The sequence below is a fragment of the Morone saxatilis genome, unplaced genomic scaffold, assembly GCF_004916995.1.
Source record: "Morone saxatilis isolate NCDOM2014 unplaced genomic scaffold, NCSU_SB_2.0 Contig20, whole genome shotgun sequence".
Lineage (NCBI taxonomy): Eukaryota > Metazoa > Chordata > Actinopteri > Moronidae > Morone > Morone saxatilis.
Window position 1 is genome coordinate 5775458 of NW_023339763.1, and position 19635 is coordinate 5795092.

At 38.0% G+C, this 19635-nt stretch overlaps 1 protein-coding gene across 1 annotated transcript in view; it reads left to right on the top strand.

Annotated features, from left to right (window-relative positions):
* The window catches only part of sgcd (sarcoglycan, delta (dystrophin-associated glycoprotein)), a 137385-nt gene that overhangs the window by 94923 nt on the left and 22827 nt on the right, over positions 1-19635 (top strand). The window contains exon 6 of the mRNA XM_035666164.1: positions 12047-12119. Coding sequence (XP_035522057.1) covers positions 12047-12119 — 73 coding nt within the window. The remainder of the gene's footprint in view (positions 1-12046; positions 12120-19635) is intronic.

Sequence of the window (19635 nt, forward strand, 5' to 3'; positions counted from 1 at the left end):
ACACCCTGTCCAACTGTGAAGATAATGATGACTTTTTTAAAGGAAACATGGATGAGGTTTTCATGACAGTAAGGCTCAAAGTTGTCATATTTAAGCTAACTAAATTATTGGCTATTATAGATTATAAAGTATTAATGTATTTTAAAGGTTTGTACACCTCATCGTCAGAAAACATGAATGTGGTATGTTTGCCTTCAAACTGAACCATATACAAGTGTTATAGTGCTCAAAAGCAACCAGACATGTTGTAGATTATTGAAGGAGTTTCATCCAAAAAGCTTCTTAAATTCTGACTGATCTCTGTAGAGTCTACCGTACAGAAGTTAAATGCCTGCAGACTCACCACCAGTCTGTCAGAACTAAAGAACCATTTCAGACAAGATGCAAAACATCCTCAAATATTATCATCCAGGTAGTTATTAATATGGAATAGTGCTGAGAATCTTTAGATTATTTTTTAGATTCATTTCCTTTTTTTCAGGCAGTGTATGGCTCTTATATCATCTCAATGTAAAGCAAAAAATAAGAATAGCCTACAAAAATAAAGGTGACTGAATGTTCACTGTGGATGGTTTTATTATTGAAATGTCTGTGAGTCGGTTTTCATACAGAAGTTGAATGAATAGAAACCAGCGGCTGCCTAGAAGGTACAAAATCAATCTAAAGTTCACTTTGTTTTAGAAAAGTATATACCACTCATAGCTAATGGGCTCTAACATTAAAGTATATTACTTAATTATAACATGAGGCAGAAATGATACCTCTGAGATCACACACCTTTTCATTGCACTATGTCAATGTCAAACGACTAACTTCCTTCATTTTATGCATGGAGCATAAGTGTTCTAAGCAACTTTATGCAATTTGATCAAATCATTGATGCATAAAACAATTTCAAAGTTAATATGCCCACACAGTTTTGTTTTATGTCAAAAGTTCCTCCTGTGAATGTGCCCACTTGGGTCTATTTTTGAAATCTCATAAGCAGCTGCATGACACTAGCCAGAAATACTCTAGATGTTGTCGTACACTGCTGTCTTGGTTTGGACAAAACTGCCAGAAAATGAAATTCTTGGTCTTGTCTTGGTTTAGCAGAATGATCTCAGACACTTTATCTTTACATAGAAATATTACTTACAATTGTGAGCCATAATTCATGTTAGACTGATCATATTGATACTTTATGCACATGACTGAATTTGTCTAATACCCACATTACTGTATGGTGTAGGATTTGGTCTATTTTGTCTCATGAGAATAAAAAAATCACACATTAAAGACAGGAAGTTGATTGAATATTTATGAATATTAAATATTTGTCCCAAAAATGAACAGATATAGACTATTTTCTTACCAAGGTTAATATAGTAAACTAAACCCAAACTACAAGCTAACTGATATCATATTGTGTACTTACAAAACTAACTAAAATAAAACAGAAAATGTCTTTAGTTTTAGTCTTTGTCAATTTGGTCAAATTTTTCAACACAAGCCTGAAGAGGCATTTAACTAAACTTTAAACCTTTAAATTTAAAACTACCTATTTAAAATGTTTTAAAAATCAAAACTTAACTAAAACAAGCAAACCCACTAACTGAATTGAAAATAAAAATAAAAAATAATGAAAAATACATATCTATAATAACTCAATGAAGATAGACCAATGGTCAAAAGTATGTAGACAAAGTAAGTTGATGCCCAAACATGATAATACATGTGAGTTGAACAATTCCAAAACCATGTGCATTAATTTGAAGCTATAACAGCCTCCACTCCTCTGATTTCGAGCTTTCCACCAGATTCTGGAACCTAACAGCAGGGATTTACTCCCATTCAGACACAGGAGCATTAGGCAAGACTGATGTGGGGTGATAAACATTTTGCCCACAGTTGGGGTTGTAGTTCATCCCAAAGATGTTGGATGAGTTTAAGGTCAGAGCTCTGTGCAGCACAGTCAAATTTTTCCACACTAAACAAGATGAAACATTTCTTTATGGACCTGGCTTTCTTTGTGGGGGCATTGTCATGTTGAAATAGGTATGCTGTAACAATAAAAAATTGGTGCTAACAGGCCAAAACCATGAAACACAGCTTCAGAACAAAAGGTTGAAGGGTTGTATGCATAATTTGTGGCTGTATAGTGTAAGAAATTCCACTTTTCATTCAGATAATATGTTATAAGACACCCCAATACCACTTCTGGAAAGTGTCTATTGTAGTAAAGCAGAACAGATGAAAATGGACCTTTGAATCAGGTACAGCCGCCTTCATTCTTTATGAAACAGACTCATTAGACTAATCAAATGTGTTTGCTGTGAGCATTCAGAAACTGTTTCATGTATGGTTTTTTTTCAGAAAGCACAGAGTGCAAATGAATGAACTGAAAATGAGCTTAAAACACACACAGAGACACACACACACACTGCCATGCTAATCAGCTCGGCCCAACACTTTTCAAGTCGACATACCCGGCAGGCCTATTTGCAGAGGAATATCAAACGTCCTGCTCACTATCATTCTTTCCAATTAGAGGCTCAGGACTTCATTACTGCCATCCCGCCGGCTGCAGGCTTCAAACACTTACAGACAGACAGACAGGCGGACATCACAGTTCAGGCTTTTAACTTATCTTTTACAATCTTTGTGGAAGATTGAAGGACATTAACCACTGTGTGCTCAGAAATGTCCATATGTCTGTCTGCCTGTCTATCTTTAGCTTTCTCTGTCCCAACTGCTGTGTCTAAACTGCATGCCAGCATGTTGCTTTCTAAATAGCTGTACATCAGTTTCTTTTGGTTTGTTTATCCTGCAAGAGTAGAGATGATTTTTATTCCCCTTTCTGCAATATCCTTGACATTACTGCAACTAAGGCCTGAGAGCGATGGGAAAATGACACGTGTGCACAGTATGAAAAGACACCATATCAAGTTTTATACCGCGCTGGGTTTTCATGTGACTTAAGTAGGATAATAACATAAGGTTATTCGTTTAATTGGTACAAATCTTTATATTTGTATTTAAACTTTGATGAAATATATGGATTTTTTAAAATTTCAAATTTTATTATTTCATCCAAATGTTATGTCCCCTTGCATCCAAATGTTATCTTTCCTGCCCCAAGACATTTGGTGTCCTCTTGTATTGAGAACAGCTCAGAATACATGTGTTAGTGGAAAGTGAAAAGAAACATGGAGAGAAAACACAAATGAGCTGCTAATAATGCACCACTGTTCCAAAACAAGACTAATATTCCACAGCCACTTTAGCAGCTCTGCGAGACTATACTTAGACACAAAGGTGCTTTGAGCTAAATGCTAACATCAGTATGCAAACATGCTCACAGGAATAATGTTGAGAGGATTTTTTGCAGGTATAATGCTTATGTTCCCCATTTTTGTGTTGTGCATGCTAACATTTGCTAATTAGTACTAAATACAAATTACAGCTATGGCTGATGGGAATGTCATTAGTGTTTTTAGGTATTGAACACATTGCAGTTTTGACCTAATGATGCTGCTAAATGAAAAGTTATTTTAATTCTTCTTCTGGGCATTAGGTTACTTATTCACTTATCGTAGATTTGTGAAGGAATGTAGTCAGCTGTTGTTTACCTCAGTATCTGACATACACATATTGGGAGTGAAAAAAGTAAGGTAATGCTACTTTTTGAGTTGATGCTAATTTCTTCAGAAAAGTCATTGGCTCTGGGACACACATGGGAGAAAAATCTAAATCAGGACACAATTCACTGCAGTGTGAACAACGTAATTGAGCTTGTACATCCCTCTGTTCCTCTCTTTCTCTTCTTTCTTCCCTGTGTTCATGATGGTGGGGGGTGAGAAAGTGGAGGTATGGAGGTGGCAGTGGGGGAGACATGATCAGATGATCTCCTGATGCTGTCACTTTAATCATCTTTGTCCCTGGGTGCTGACAGATTACCGCTGAAAGGCTCATCTTTCAACTATGGTGATGCTGATGACGATGTGCGTGTCTGTGTGTGTGTCAGAGAGAGAGAGAGAGAGAGAGAGAGAGGAATCGGAATGGATAAATGAACATTTTTGTCTGACTTGGTAAGCTAGAAGTAATATAATATATAATTAACATACATTTCTTTGTAAGTAAGATTAAGAAAAACTCAGGATTTAAAACAGGAGAGTGACTGGGAAGTTTAAAGTTTTTTTAATGGTCACAAGACAGAAGAAATAGTAAGAGGCAGAGTCTGAGCAAGAATGTGTGGCATTGAGAGAGGGAGCACAGATCTGGAACCAGGCTGGTTATTTGGAGTCGGATAATTTGGCCTTTTCCGCACAGGCTAGCACCTGACGAACACAGCTAATGATGACCAGACGAGCGTCTCGCTGCAAGCTGTCTGCTATCAAAAATCCCCCTCTCATTTTTTTTTTTGTTTTTACCTCTCCTTTACCTTTAGCTCTCATCTGAAACAAGTTTTGAAAGATTTATGATTTTAACTGTTAATCCACATCAAAAACCGCCCTGTAATCTCCCAAGCCACTAACAGTGCCTTCAAAAATGCACAGACGCTGTTGTTTTTCTATAATTCTATGCTGGATGACAGCTCGTCACTCGGTGCAGGCTTGGATGGATGTTGTAGCTGTCATCGTGGATGGCTGCCGTGTACCTGCTGTCGCCGATGCCACACAGGCATTGTTAAAATGTCTCTCACTTTCTCGCCGATCACTGTCGGGCTCGCCTGTTACTCCGGCAGCAGTGTCTCTGCGCACTGTCAGCATATTTACGCAAAAGAAAAAAAAAGAAAAGGCAGAAGTTGGGGAGTGATATGACCCAGGGTAAATGATTTATATTCACCTGCAGTGTGGGAGAAATTGTCGGTGGCTTGTCACGTCTTTCCTAGCGGGCTGTAATCCGCCCGCTGCATACTGTATGTGACGAGTTGAACTTGAGTTGAGTAAAAGACATCCATCTGTCACCAGACTGCCATAGTTAGCTTCTCTTTCCCCTTTTTTCTTTTTTTGTTCTAGCCTACTCTCTCACATTTTCTTTTTTTCTTCCATTTCTCTGTCATCCCTTTCTCAATTTTGCTCCCTATTCCTTCTATATTCAGTACTTACTTTGATCTCTATTCTCTCTCTTTACTTTCACTAATCCGCTGGCTGCATACACTATTTGACAGCCTAAACTTAGTGTTGAGGTGGAGAATTGCCCCCCTTCATAAAAGCTGCTGATTTCCTTATAGCATTCAAAGGAGAAAGGGCAAAGCTTCTCAGCAGGGAGTGCTGGCTATTTATTAGAAAGAGCTGCTGGCTACACCTCCAGTCTAACTGAAATACTAAAAGGGAAGAATATTATATACTCTGCAGCAGAGAAAATGAGAGTGAGAAAATGATGGAATGAGAGAGAAAGATAATAGAGGGCAGAGAGAAAAAAATAAATAAATGGGTGAATATTAAACTTCCTGGTCTTGCATAGCTCTGGGTGGCAGGTCCCTCTGTCTTTAGGATGTTAAATACTTACATCCAGAAGTTTGCAGTTTGTTGTGATGACTGTGCCGTCAAGTGTAGCTTTGCAGTTCCTGTATTGAAGCATACTAAGTTCCATACTAGTTTGATCTATCTTGGGATGGTGATGTGGGTTTTTCAGTTTTTTGGTCCATCAGTCTGTCAAACACTCCTGTCCAGACTGAAATATACTATTGGACAGATTTTTTCATGGGCCCCAGAAGATTAATGCTTATGTCTTGATGATCCCTTGATGTTTCATATAGTGAAGCCAGCATGTCAAAATGTACGTGAAAGTACTGAATGTAACTGTATGCAATCATAATCTAATCTTTACACCCTAAGCATGTTATTATGCAAGCTAAACGACATATCAGCACGCTAAATGTTTTGGCACAAAACTCAACCATGTAGGCTAAGATACAACTTTGTCATTGTGTTCATGTGTTTTTATTTCTATGGCTTCCTTGCCTGTTATTGATGTCAAGCATTAGCAGAGTTACATACCAGATTTTTTTACCCATCTTACACAATCAAGGATTTAATTTGATCAAATCCTTCAAATTGAACATTCATACATGAAGGAATTTATTACCAAAGGTGTGGATGCACCAACCTTAAAAGTTGTTATGTGATGTTATATTTTATTGTTGTTTTAAAAACTGGGCACAGTAAACCTGCCTCTATTTTTGTGTCTGCATATACAGACAGCGTAGTTCTTGCAGAGGTCTCAATGTCATTCTGGGAAATGTAGGCAATCACCAGTTGCAGTAGAGGAGGTTGAGGCTGATTGCGGGGAAAGTGGGTACACCATAATAGTAAATTACAACACTTCTTCACAAAATCACTACGGAATACACCACACATCACAAATCGGTTTTATCTAAAAGCGTGAGTGTGGGATTTCCTCTGACAGGATCAAAGCATGTTTCATGCAGTTAGACGTCCAGTCAGTGGTCATAATTTCACAGTTTGACATCCAAAGACCATCACAGATTTGTCGAGTGTTACAGGTCATGGGTGATCATGCCGAACAGTCATCATTTACATCTATGGATTAAATTGAATTGAATTTAGAGATGTCACTGCTGATTAATTACATCCAGCAGGACTTTGTCTATTGGATCCTGCTGTTTTTATCGTGTCCATGCATTCATACAATATACAGTAAGTTAGTTACAGTGGGCTGTGTGACTGGACATGTTAATCCATCTCCCATGTATCGGGGAAGAACGTGACATTAATATGCATGTATGATCTATGATCTAACCACCTATGTGTGTCTGTGTATGACTGAGTGCATTTAAATGCAGCACAATACTGTATAGTTGATTATAATTTTTATTTTAGTATTTTGCATTAGCATAAAGTCATGGCAGACTGAATCCAAACTGTGCTTATTTTATTTCCTACTTTTATCATAAGATCACCAGCAGATGTATATTTTCACTATAATAGGAGATGCAACATCAGTTTAGATTTTTATAGACTTTGGATTTCTTTTCAGTTGATGGTTACTGTGCAAGCTGAGTAGCGATGGAATATATGGTCTATCTAGAAACCATGTCCTGCAGTCCTACTCCAGTGATAGAAATGTACATTTTGTGCTCATACTGAAATTATGAGGTCTAAATTATAGTTAAGTCAGTCACATATCAAAAAATTGACCATTGATAGCAAATTCAATTAGATTTACCGTTATTAATATTAACATGCATTGAGGTTCCATCAGATTCACAACTTCAAACAATAATGTAGTGTAGTGTGATCCCCCACTGGCTACCCATTAGCAAAACTGTGTTTATTGAAACACTTGACAATGCCCTTTGTACCCCACATTTAACTCAGGTCTTCGTGGAAAAGACAAGTAGTATTAAGTATAAAACAACATACAGATACAGAGTAGTTGTAAAAAGTATTTAAACAAAAGTATTCAGTTATCTTTCAGTATGTAACATAATGAGCCACTTAATTCATGTTAAAAAAGGACAAGAAAACATTAGAAGATGACAGAGAAACAATGTAGTGTGACGTTTTTGATGCATCAAAATAAATGCAGGATTTTGGTTTTCGGTTATTGTTGCTCATGTATAGTCCACGACCATCACCAATCATTGAAATTATTCCTGGAGGGAGTTTCTTCTGTGCCTTGTATGTCTCCGTATTTCATCACCTCTGAGATACTTCAGGCCACAACTGATGATATCTGCCCCTGGTCTGACTACTACCTCATAAACACAAACACACACACACACTGATACACGCACATTCACATATACACGGATACACATGGACACATAGCTGCTCACACAGACACATTAATAGTATCATTTATTTTCCCACCCCACCCCCCCACCCCCATGAACATGTCAGTGCTGTGACGTATTGCTGCTGTCTGCTCAGCATTCATATGGAGACTGCGATCAGAAAATCAGATAGATCAAATTTTATTCACAGAGGTGCACACAAATGGAGTCGTCACACTCGGCAGAGTACAAATAAAGACAGCAGGGAAAAAATATAAACATCTGGAGTGTCACAATGTCAATGATCTGTGGCATTTAATGTGATTAAATGTCTTGTCTTCAAACTCTTCATCAATGTCTAACACCCAACTAGAGCCTGACCGATACTGGATTTTCTGGCCGACACAGTCTATATCCATCCTTTAGCCACACTTTTCTACATTTGTGAAAGCAGCATTTGGGAGCAGTGAAAGGCAGGGTTATGTCAAGTGGTCAGGTTAGTTCCAGAAGTTAATATCAATTGTTCATGTGCGGGCACTAATCTGGCAGAAGTATAACAGCGTAAGAGCAACTCTGGTGCATGTACAGTACAGCCTCACATTGTTTTAATAAAGATGTTATTCTATAATCAGCATCAATGTTTTTATGTTGTTGTTTTTCAAGTGTAGTGCTGGTTGCCTTGGTGACGAGTTGAAGGTATGCAGCCTGTGGCCTACAGCTCTTTATGCAACAACTCAGTGCAGCTGATCTTTTTTTCTCTATCCTTCCAATGTAAAAATTACCACTGACAAAAAGTCAGTCAGTGAGACCAGTACATTGTGTTTCTGCTTTGAGTGCTTCACAATAAAAGCATTCCAAAGCTGTTACTGGTACAGCTCTGAAATTTAACCGTGAGGCTGATATCAATGAGATAACAGTAAAGCTGGAGAATATGCATTGCTTCTTGTAAATTATGCATAGGTAGCTAATGGAAACCTGCACTCTAACAGCCAATTTCACAGTAACAATAAAGAATAAAGATGTAATTTTACATTAAAATAATAAAAATACAATAAATTGGCATTAAAAACTGGCTTTGTTTAACAAATTTCAGCAAGGTGAATAACTTCCCTTATCCCTATTACAGATCAATTTTGTATCAATTCAGTAACATAGTGCTGGATTTTGCAGTTCTGAGTGCTATCTTCTTTATAGAAATGGTTGCTGAGGATCAGGGGTCATATTTTGTGCCCTACACATAAAAAATATATTGCTCATAAAGCTAAGTCATTTATCACTGATGGCCCTAAAATAACCCCCTAAATTTTCCAGTAGTCTTGTGTGTTGCTGTGTTGGGAAACATTAAAGTTATCATTATCTCAAATAAACTTTCAAAAAGTTTCAAATACAAATAAAACAACAAACGAGCCATTAAAATGTACATATATATGCATATATACATTAAAAGAAGGAACATTTTTTTCCCCAAACTGCTGACTGTGTGGGTTGTGTTTAAACTTCCAATATAGATGATGAAAATGGTGGTATGACTAAAATAAAATGACACTGGTTTTATCCTTTAAACTAGCGAGCTAAGACAGAGTGACAGCCAGAAGCAAAGTAAAGAGCTTTTTGTTCTTTTTATTCCGACTGAGAGCTGGGATTTCTAATGTGAGGCTTCTGTTTTATCTTTACTCACTTTACTGGGGGAAAGAGTCAGTGACATGCACCGAGGCTTCCACTTCACTTTACATCCTCCTCTCTGTACTCTGGCTCTAACTGACTGAACAGTAGGTATTTAAATGTCACCGGAGCTTTCCTGAGCTACTGGAAACAGAGATTTTTTTTCTTTTTTCTTTTGTGAGCCTTCAGTTTTGTTTCGCTTCCCAGAAATGATTCTTCTGATTCAGTATATAAATTTAGCATTTATTTGTATTACACATATTATATTTACTTGTTTGTGCATGTTTTTTTAAACTTTAAATACTGGATTTCATCTTGTCACTACAAGCTAAATTCCAACTTTACCCCACTTGGGTAACAAAAAACAATGAAAAAATGAGAACAGAAGTCGCTCCACCTGTAGCAGTCATTAAGAGGAGAGTTATCTATCCCACATGGGCGAGTCGAAGCTCTACTTTGCATAAAGATATTTTATTTCCCTGACTTTTCGACAGGTTGAGCTGTGTTATGAAGAGCTCCCTGGAGGAACGAGAGTGTTGTAAATATATCCAGACATCAGGGAAGCTCAACCATTAAATGCCTGTTTTGCTGGAAAATACTCAAACTTGTCAAACTTGTCCTGTCACGATTAAATCTGTCCAGGTAGCTTCAACATTAATGACCTAAATAAGAGAAAGTTGTGGCTGCACAATTAAAATCATTAGAGTTTTTCTTAATGTTTGGACAATATTTATTTTTCCTTTTATTGCTTCAGTATTTACGGATTTTATCTCACGACTAGGATTCCTCCTAAATGGTGCCATAAGTTTCCTCTTAAGAGCTTTTCACAAAGGTATATTCATATTGTTATTTTGTCATTCAGTTTGCTATTTGTTTTTAGTTATCTGAGATTTTATGATTAGTTTTATTTGAGCGTATTTGTCCTGCGTAGCCTGACAATGATTCTTAAATACCATTTCATTTCACTCCGTTATTCAGTCTGACATCTTGATCATGTTAGTAACTTCCTGCCTGGGAGGGGTAGTTAATGTGTTTGATTTTGCCCCAACCAAGCAGTCAGGGATGTAGCCATTCTTTTGACATTTGTTGATTTATGAAAATCACAAGTGTGTCAAAAATAGATATTAGACGAAAAAAGCATGTTTCTTCTCTAAACATTATGTTACCCTGGCAGTCAGTTTTAACTTCATGAAACATATTCACGAGCTGGAACCTGTAAAATATGGAGATATTAATGCTTGGCATCTATATATAACTCTAATACTGTACAATTCAGTCATCAAGTATTGATATTTGTTTTTTGAACTTTTCAGAACAAGGAAAGGCTCAACATACAAACTCCACTGTCATTGGAAAATCCCATTTTTCCCCTGTTGTATGCTGGGTGTTTTTTTTTATTGAAGAAGTCAAAGGTTTGAGTGAGACAGTGCACTGTAAATGGCAACAAATATTGTATTTGACAAGGCTGGACGTTTTTGTTGAAACTTGAACATGTGTCACGAAGTGAGAGGTGTTTGGATTCCCAGCGGGGCCTCAGAACCTTTGAAACACATTTAGTCATGGCCATTGATCTGCACCTGAAGCTTTGTTGATTTGATGTACCTGAATGCTTCAGTTTACTCAAACTGAGCTGCTGTATTGGCACTACAGTCAATCAGAGCCTCTGGGTAAGGGCAAGCCCAGTATTTCTTTGTTCTTTTTAATGCTGTAAGTTTGCACTTCATCACAAACAAGCAATGCAACGTAAGTCATACTTGAGGTGATTTAGGAACTGAGAATTTTAAAGTATTTTATGAAAATCTAAAACTTTTTTTTAGCTATTGTTAATTATTATTAATGATGCATTCATTATAAGCATTATTTCTTTCCATAATTTGAAAACATCTCAGACTCTTCTCAGGCACAGGTCCTCATTGTCCTAATGCTAACATGCATCAGCTAACATTTAGCAAATCATACCTGTCTGTCCATCCATGACGTATTGTTTATACAATGTAAAGCTGTCTGAAAGAAAAGCTAAATTCTGGGTTATATAAATAAAGTTGACTGCACATTTTAGCATATTAACATTGAAGTTAGTATTTGGTGAAAGGAGTCCAATGTTCTCTGACTCTTTACAGTTGTTTGTTTGTAATGTTAATCAGTAAGTTAAAAAAATGTACTGGACCAAATGTTATTTTAAACACATACTTTATCCTATCACAGATCACCATCTTGTTGCTTCTCATTTGTAACCCTTATTGAGAGTCACCTCACTGCCTACTGGGGGTCATGAATAAAAATGCACGATTGAAATCCAGTCTTCCAAACAGACTTGCTGGCACAGTAAACAGAGTTTTTGAGTTCATGTTTTTCTGAACTCTATGTGCTGCTCTGAGTTGCTGTAGCAGAAGCTTTAAATGTATTCTTATTCCCCTTCATGATGAAATAACATTTTAAGTTTAAAAATACCCTCATGATGTTATAACACGGTATTCTTCCCTATCAAATGTGAGTCCACGTTATCAGTGAGGCGAGGTGAGTTGAGGGCCGCCGTGCGTGCTGACTGGAGCCGTATAGATTGGCGAAGTCTCAGAGATTATGTCCATTGATCGGACAGGAGGGGTTTGTGGTTTCAATTGACAGCGGCCTCCTGTCTGATGTTGTGTTCTGTGTTTTCAGGAGCCGAAGGAGCCGTGTTCAGCAAATCAGTGGAGACGCCACATGTCAGGGCCGAGCCGTTCAAAGAGCTGAGGTGAGTCGGCATCTGTTTTAATCATAGCACACAAATACACATGTAAAGACGTGCAGGGAATACATACATATGTACATAAACTGAGGCCAAAACAGTGCGAACTGTAATCGATTTGTTCCGAAGAGTAAACTGCATAAATACTGCAGCACTTTTAATGTAATGCAATATTAAACACCTACACAAAAAAAACTAATGTACCAAAACTTTAGCACACACATAGGTGCATTTAAATAGATGCAAAAATGTGTATTTATGTGTGAATTGAGTAGAGATGATTTGGATTAGTCTATTGACAAACAAATATCGTCAACAATGTTGTTCATTTGGATATGCTTTATCTGCATGAGTGGGTATTAGGGGACATTTCCTAAGGATTTGTGGACTTCCAAATTTTTCTTCCTCTAAGGCTCTTTACTATTGTGTGGTTGTGCTCATATGTATTTTAAAGTGTTCCTGTTCAGGGACACAAAATATGGGAGGAGAGATTTTGAATTTATACTGAACCTGATTTATCATTGCTGACCACTACAGCAGAGGAAATTAAATGAAAAATCAGGAAAATACAGGGGTAAAATCTACTGATTTTGATCAGTTTAGACAATGTAAGCACTTTTGCAAAAACATTAAAAGATGTATTATAAAGTGTCCATTCAGCACAACAACACAAGACAAAAAAATCACTAATACAACAGGCTCATCTGTTTCCCTTAGTGGCATCCTTCCTCTGTATGTTTGTCCAGTCTGCTGTGATATAATTCAAGAAGCCAATTAAATACCTATTCTGTTAGACTGCTAGTTTTTTATCTGTTTACAGCAATAATCTAGTCAGGTACTCACACACACTTACACTAGCCGAATTGTATGCATTACCACTGCAGTCTAATGTCCCAGTACCAATCACAGAAACCCCACATTTTGATTTTTATGCCAATATTTGAATTGGTGATGTATGGTTAATTGATGAATCATCATTGCCTTACTAATGGCTTCAAAACCAAGTTTGATTCATCATATGCATTTACTGGCCCTTTTTATTAATATAATTTTGCCCAAAGAACTCTCTGTCCACAGATGTTATATTAAAAGATTTAGGATCCATAGTATGAGCTCATTTTTATGCCTTTTTTTTAATTGTGCAGATTGTATTTGCATGTGTTTCAGCCCTGAAGTCATAAGACTTCCTCAACTTATTCAAGTGCATAGAATATCTTGCCACCTTTCAACTGACAGGGGAGAAAAGAGGTGAAAACTGGGTAAAGAGGCAGGATTTAAATGTAGAAATCTATGAAGAGGTGGAAAGAGTTCTTTTCCATGGGCAATTAGTGCCCATGTCTGTCCATCTGTAGCAGCCAGGATCAGTGCTGTGTTAAGTAATCTTAAGACATCAATGGGTCCATCTTTGGCAACAGAGGCTTCATCCCTATGAATCTTCCTTTTTATCTTCATCAGTCCCTCAACCTTTTCTAAATGAACACTCACTTCCTTAAAATCAACAAACATCAGAGCAACATATCCTGTATCAGGAGGAAATGAAGAGCATAAGATGAGAGAGAAGACTAAAGACAAGCAGAGAGAAACCAGAGGAAGGTTTGGCTAAGAAGAGATATATAGAGAAAATCTGAGACATGCTGTGAGGGTGAGGGGAAGAGGTGAAAAGGAAGCTGCCTATTCGCAGAGCCGGCCCTAGCACTTTTGGAGCCCTAGGCCAAATCTGTTCAGGAGACCTCCTGAAGACTCTCAGACTCCTTTTAAGTGTCATTTATAATGCAAAAGACTATAACCCTGGTTTATCCTATACACATAATTATTCATATTCACATTATATGTCCATTGAAAATTGTAGTGAAGGAAGTCAGCTAAATAGACAGATATTCTGTTGCTCCGTGTCTGCTAGATGTATAAAGGGGCAAATGTTTGGTGGCATGTCAACTTCTATATCTATATACAGTATATATATGAGGACTGTGTGTCTGTCAGCTAACTGTTCAGTTCCTCTGACCCTAAGTAGCCAATCTCTATGTGCTACGAGGGATTAAATGGTAGCCACCTTTCAAGAGTTTGAGAATCACAAGACTTAAGATGGACTATCACTTTAAGATGGACAGGTGTCACAAGCTATCAGCTCCTTGACAGGAATCAGTCAAATTCAACTCTGACTGGTCGTGTTACTGCATCCTCCTTCATTCTCCTCTGCTGTGTACATGTCTTGTGCTTATGTGTGTGTGTGTGTGTGTTGCCATGTGTGGACAGCCAAAGATGTCTCTGTGGCGTAAATGTCTTGTTTATCATCTTTCTCCCGCCTGTGCTGTCAGATGTGATGACAGTCAATCAGAGCAGAGAGAGGGAGAGAGACCCATTGTGACAGTGGAGAGAGGGATGTTTATAACAAAACAAATGAGAGAAAGAAGAAAAAAAAACGACAGGTAGAGAGAGCTACAGCGTGACAGTGAAGGAGTGAAAAGGGTAAAAGTAGACTAAGACAAGACAAACTGTGAAATGGAAAAACTAAATCCATGCATTAGTTGCTGAATCGCTTGACTTTTTCTACTTAGTAATTAAAATGCTAACCCTGTATACATGTGTTTTCACTTATTTTACCTGATTACAGCTCTTCTCAGTACAAATTGGCATGTATAGACTGTGCTTGATTGACATATCCCTCACGCCTTGCATCTGTTAAGTCTGGTAACCGCATATAATTCCCAGCATAGATCCACCCACCTCCAAGTTTGCAGAAGTTTAGTCAACCAGAATAACTGGAAAAACCTGTGAGGACCTTCGATGCCTGAAAAACACAGCAAGTAACTACCTGTTTTTATATGGCGAAGTTGGTGAGTCTGCCCTTTTTGGCCACTTTGGTCCACAGTAAAATATGTAATAACTGCCGTCCAGATTTAGAATATTATTTTTATTTTGGTTTTACAGTCATTATTGAAGGTTTCACTTACGGTAACGAAGAAAATGTAGCTCATAATCTATAAACATACTCATGGTCCTCAGAGGAAGCTCCATTGACATTTTGGGCGCATGATTTTTCGTCTTGCAAATACCGTCAGCAAATGTTTTTCGTACCCAAGGTTCTTCATAATCTAAGAGGTAGACTGCCATCAAATGTAATGTCCACAGTAAGGCTACCCAGAGGACAAACATCTGTGATTTTAATGGCCTTTCCTCTATGGCCACTCACAGGGCAAACCTTATAATTAAAGAAATAGATTGTAGAAAAGGCAAAGAGAAAAACGTTTCTACTAAAAGCAATGTCAAAAGAAGAGATTTACAAAATGCCATATGTTTTGGCAAAATGTGTTCAACTTTACTTGTCTGGTAATGTGCTTGTTTTGCTTCATTCCTCTTCAGGACACTTTTACGGTAGACTACTCCTTCTCAATTCCCCAACCCTTTATGTTCACTGCTCATAGCTATTGCTGTTCTTCATTGCTAATTTGTAATGGTAATCTGAAATGTGATACTCTGCAACACATGCTAATTAAGTTTCAACATGCTTATTCAACCAACGCATTTTAGCACAGGGCCTTCGCCTTGCTAACATTTTGTTCCAAAACTTGAAGTTGGATGTCAGTCTTATACTGGAGTAAGGCTGTAGAGAAGAAGTTGTCCTCAGTTCCCTGCTACATAACCAAAACCAAGACCAACGTTCTTCCCCATAAATAGATGCACACATACATCTGTGTTTGGGCCCTGGACACTTTGAACACCATAGAAACAATCAAGTCACACCCTAGCAACCTACCCAAACAAAAACCAGCAGCCATAAAGCACTGTCCTAAAAACCAGAAACACCCTGGGCAAAACCAACTCCAGTTGAATTTCAAGCAGAAACCAGACCTCAATGTTCTTTAGAAAATTGCCACATCGTTACACTGACTGTTCTGTAACTGTTCTATCTATATAGCACGCTGACATTCTTTGATCTGAATTGAAAGAAAGCATAGAGGGATTGTGGTGGAAAGGCTGTGAAGTGAAAATAAAAAAATCTAGAAAGAGGAAAAAGAGAGATGACAAAAGTATAAAGTGTGAAGATTAAAGAACAAGGGGGAGAAAGGACATATGATAGAAGACTGGCAAAACCTAAACGCCACCAAAAAATGAAAGAAAAGCTAATTTTTGTCAGAGAGAAAGGCAGGAAGAAGTACAAGCGTAAAAGAAAGAGAAACAAGAGGTTGAGACGTAATACACAGAAAAAAAGCTTTACGCAACAGAGAAGAAGAAGAAGAAATGCAGCAGAGATGATAAGACAGGAATTAGGGGTCAGATAGAGAAGGACTTTGATGACAAATATCTAATAACAGTATTTCAGTGGTGTGTGCACTGAGATGAACTGTGATTCATCAATCACTGCTGCTTTCCTCTCAAAATCATCATTTCAAATAATAAAAAAGTGGGAGAAAAAAAGCCCCGTCAGTGCACAGATCATTTCTGAGCGACGCTCCAAAGCCTCTCATCATGTGATTGTCCGTATAATTTGACAGTCACAGTCTACAGCGATGTGTTTTTTCTTTTCCTCTTCCCCCAGGTTTATGCATCTTTCGTGACAACTATCCAATTGAGAATGAAATATGGCACAAACTATCCAATTATGTCAGAAAAGGGGCGCGAGCTCACTGGAGCATGGCTAAAATCTAATCTTACTCTAATCTCTCCCAACCCCTTGGCAGGTAGCAATTGAGGATTCAAATCCTATTTCGGGAAATCACATTAACCCCCAACACACACACAAACACACGCATCCCACCCAAAGCTGTCAGTATTTTATCGAAACCGTAACCATCATATCCATCTGCGTAGTAATGCCTTGTCAACAGGATGTGTCCTTGCATCAGACACACGCCTTTGTGAAAGTGAAATGGCAGCGTGGGTGAATTTGATAGTGCACCTTGATTTATGTCCTGACCAATTCAGAGCAAAGATAACCAGAATAAATATGAAGCAATAAGAAGGAAGAAAAGAAGCCATGGAAACCGCAGCGAGAAGAATTGTGAGGTTGTTTTTTTTTAAGGTGAAATGAGATGTGAAGTGGCTAACTTTGAGCTGAGAAACTGAAAGTTTTCACATCATGAAAACTTTGATAGACTCACATCTGACTGACAGAAACAGTCTGGTGAAGTTTGTGCCACGACTCTTCCTGTATGGACAGTCTTTAGTGCTCTCCAATCACTTTACATAGGAACATAACAGCAGTAACAGACAGAAACATACAGCAGGAAGCTCAGTTCAGTATCATCTGACACAAGTGCAAAATGTTCACAAGACAGTTTTCACAGTACAGCATATAATCATATTGAGATGGTTACAAAAACAGTTTTGATCCTGCAGCTCTTTTATGAATTGTTTATTATTACTAGTAGTAACAGTTGTAATATTTCATATTCTTTTACTATGTTAGGGCACTATTGGTACTCTAAAAAGAACAATAAACTTGTGTCTAACTCTGGCACATCTACAGTAATGTTTATCTGTGTGAATGTTCCCTGTTTAAGGATCAGTGTTCAGGATTTAGTGTCACCTGCAGGCGAAGCAACAGTGCAGCACAGTACATCATATGTGCAGATGGCACAGACAGTACAATACCTGATATTCACCATGAAGGGATTAAACTGTAAAACATCATAAAACCTACTGCTGTGAGAAACCGGGATGATGGTTACGCACAATAACAGTCCAATACAGAGCAGAATAGGAGAGAAAACAGCTCTCCATGCCCCAGGCATGAGGGAGAGTGCACAGATAAAACACCAAAAGAACAATCACTCTGAGAATCCTGTCAATATAGAGCGAGTCATAGAAAAACAGGAGACATCCCGCAATTAATGAAAAAGCAGTGGTTGTTAATAGATATTGGATTGAAATAGTTATAATTAGAATCAATTAGATAAGAATAGATGTTTTTTTTAATCAACGTCAACATTTAACAGACAAACTGATTGCAATTCATGGTGCTCAGCGGTCACAATCCATTCCTAATGAATATGCTTTTTAGTCTTGTTTAACCTCAAGGCTAAGTATCAAGACTTGAAATGCTTGTCCTTAAACACCTTATAAAATCTTCTGTATCCTTTATATTTAATCACAGAAAGATACAACTCAGCAATTGTTTTCTCAGTCTGGAAACCGAATGTCCGTCCATCAGCAGCAGCACCTGTTTCTACAGTGCCTCAACATCACAGGACAGTGCTGCAGAAAAGATTTTTAATCATTAGAGGAGAAGCCATGACACTGCAAACCAACCTGACCACCGTGATCTGTGTGGAGATCAGTGAACGTTGCCTTAAGCTCTTTCTTCTCTTTATCCTTTTCTGTCCCTCTCCTTGTCTTCCACTACTCTCCATCTAAGCTCGTTTCAGCTCTTGCCGTCTCCAATTTCCTCTCCTCTCGCACCTTACCCTCACTCTCCTCTCATCTTGCCTCTTCATCCTCAACTCGCCCTCACTTCCCTTCCAACTTATTCATTTTCATTACGGCTTCTCTCAGTCCTCTTATTCTTTTGTTTTCTGTTGTCCCTTTCTTTGTTTTAGTTGTGCTCACTTGACTTCTTCTATATTAATCTCAGACCAGAAACTCTAGTCTCTCTGTTTTACCTTTTTATTTAATTTATCATAACATTTAGCTGCAGAAGCCGGTATAAGAGTTAACCAAAAAATAATACTGCAACAGCAAAAAAAAAAGGTATTCAGGCCCAGAAAAACAACACAATCCTAATAAAAAATTGCATTTCATATCACTACAAAAGAGATCACGACTTAAGGCCTAAACCATTAGCACCTATAAGCATTTCAGAATAAGCAGGAGAAAAAATATACCATATTAAGGTACTATATTCCATGCCCCTTCTCTTCATCTTCTTATCTTCTTATTCTCTCCTTCCCTTTCTGTCTGTTCTAATGTCACAGCTGCCCCTTTCGTTCTCCTCCTCTCTACCCTAGTCGTCCTCCACACCTTCAGCGGACTCTGATCTCAGTAATTGAGAGGATGGTCTGTTCCCCAGTAGAGTGTTTGGGTCATCCGCATGGCCGTTCACAAAGCCCTGCGAAGCAATCAACTGCACTCGTTTCGGCTAAGATTGCCATTTAACCTATGATTTGCTGCGTGGCACAACTGCAGCCCATTTCAGCTCACCGTAGCTTATATATTTATAACACCAAACTGTTCTGACTGCTGTGTTCCTACAAGAAGCAGTGGCAGATAATTTGAAGAAGGCGTCGACACCAAGGACAATGGAGTCACATGTAGAGCAAAAAGAGACAGTGGAAAGCTGCCCACAGGTTTCAGGCTGTGCAAGTTTCCAATTTATCATCATGTCATGTCAAAAATCTCCAATCATTTCTGTTGGTATCTTAAGGCAGGTGAAATGAGGACGAAGCGTAAAAAGTTATTAACCTTTGATCCCAGTTGCAGATATGAAAAAAAGAAAAGAGAGAGAAAGGATAAAAAGATACACAAAAGTGAACCTTTATTGATTGCTGTGGGGAAATGAGGTTGTGAGAGCAGTAAAATAGGT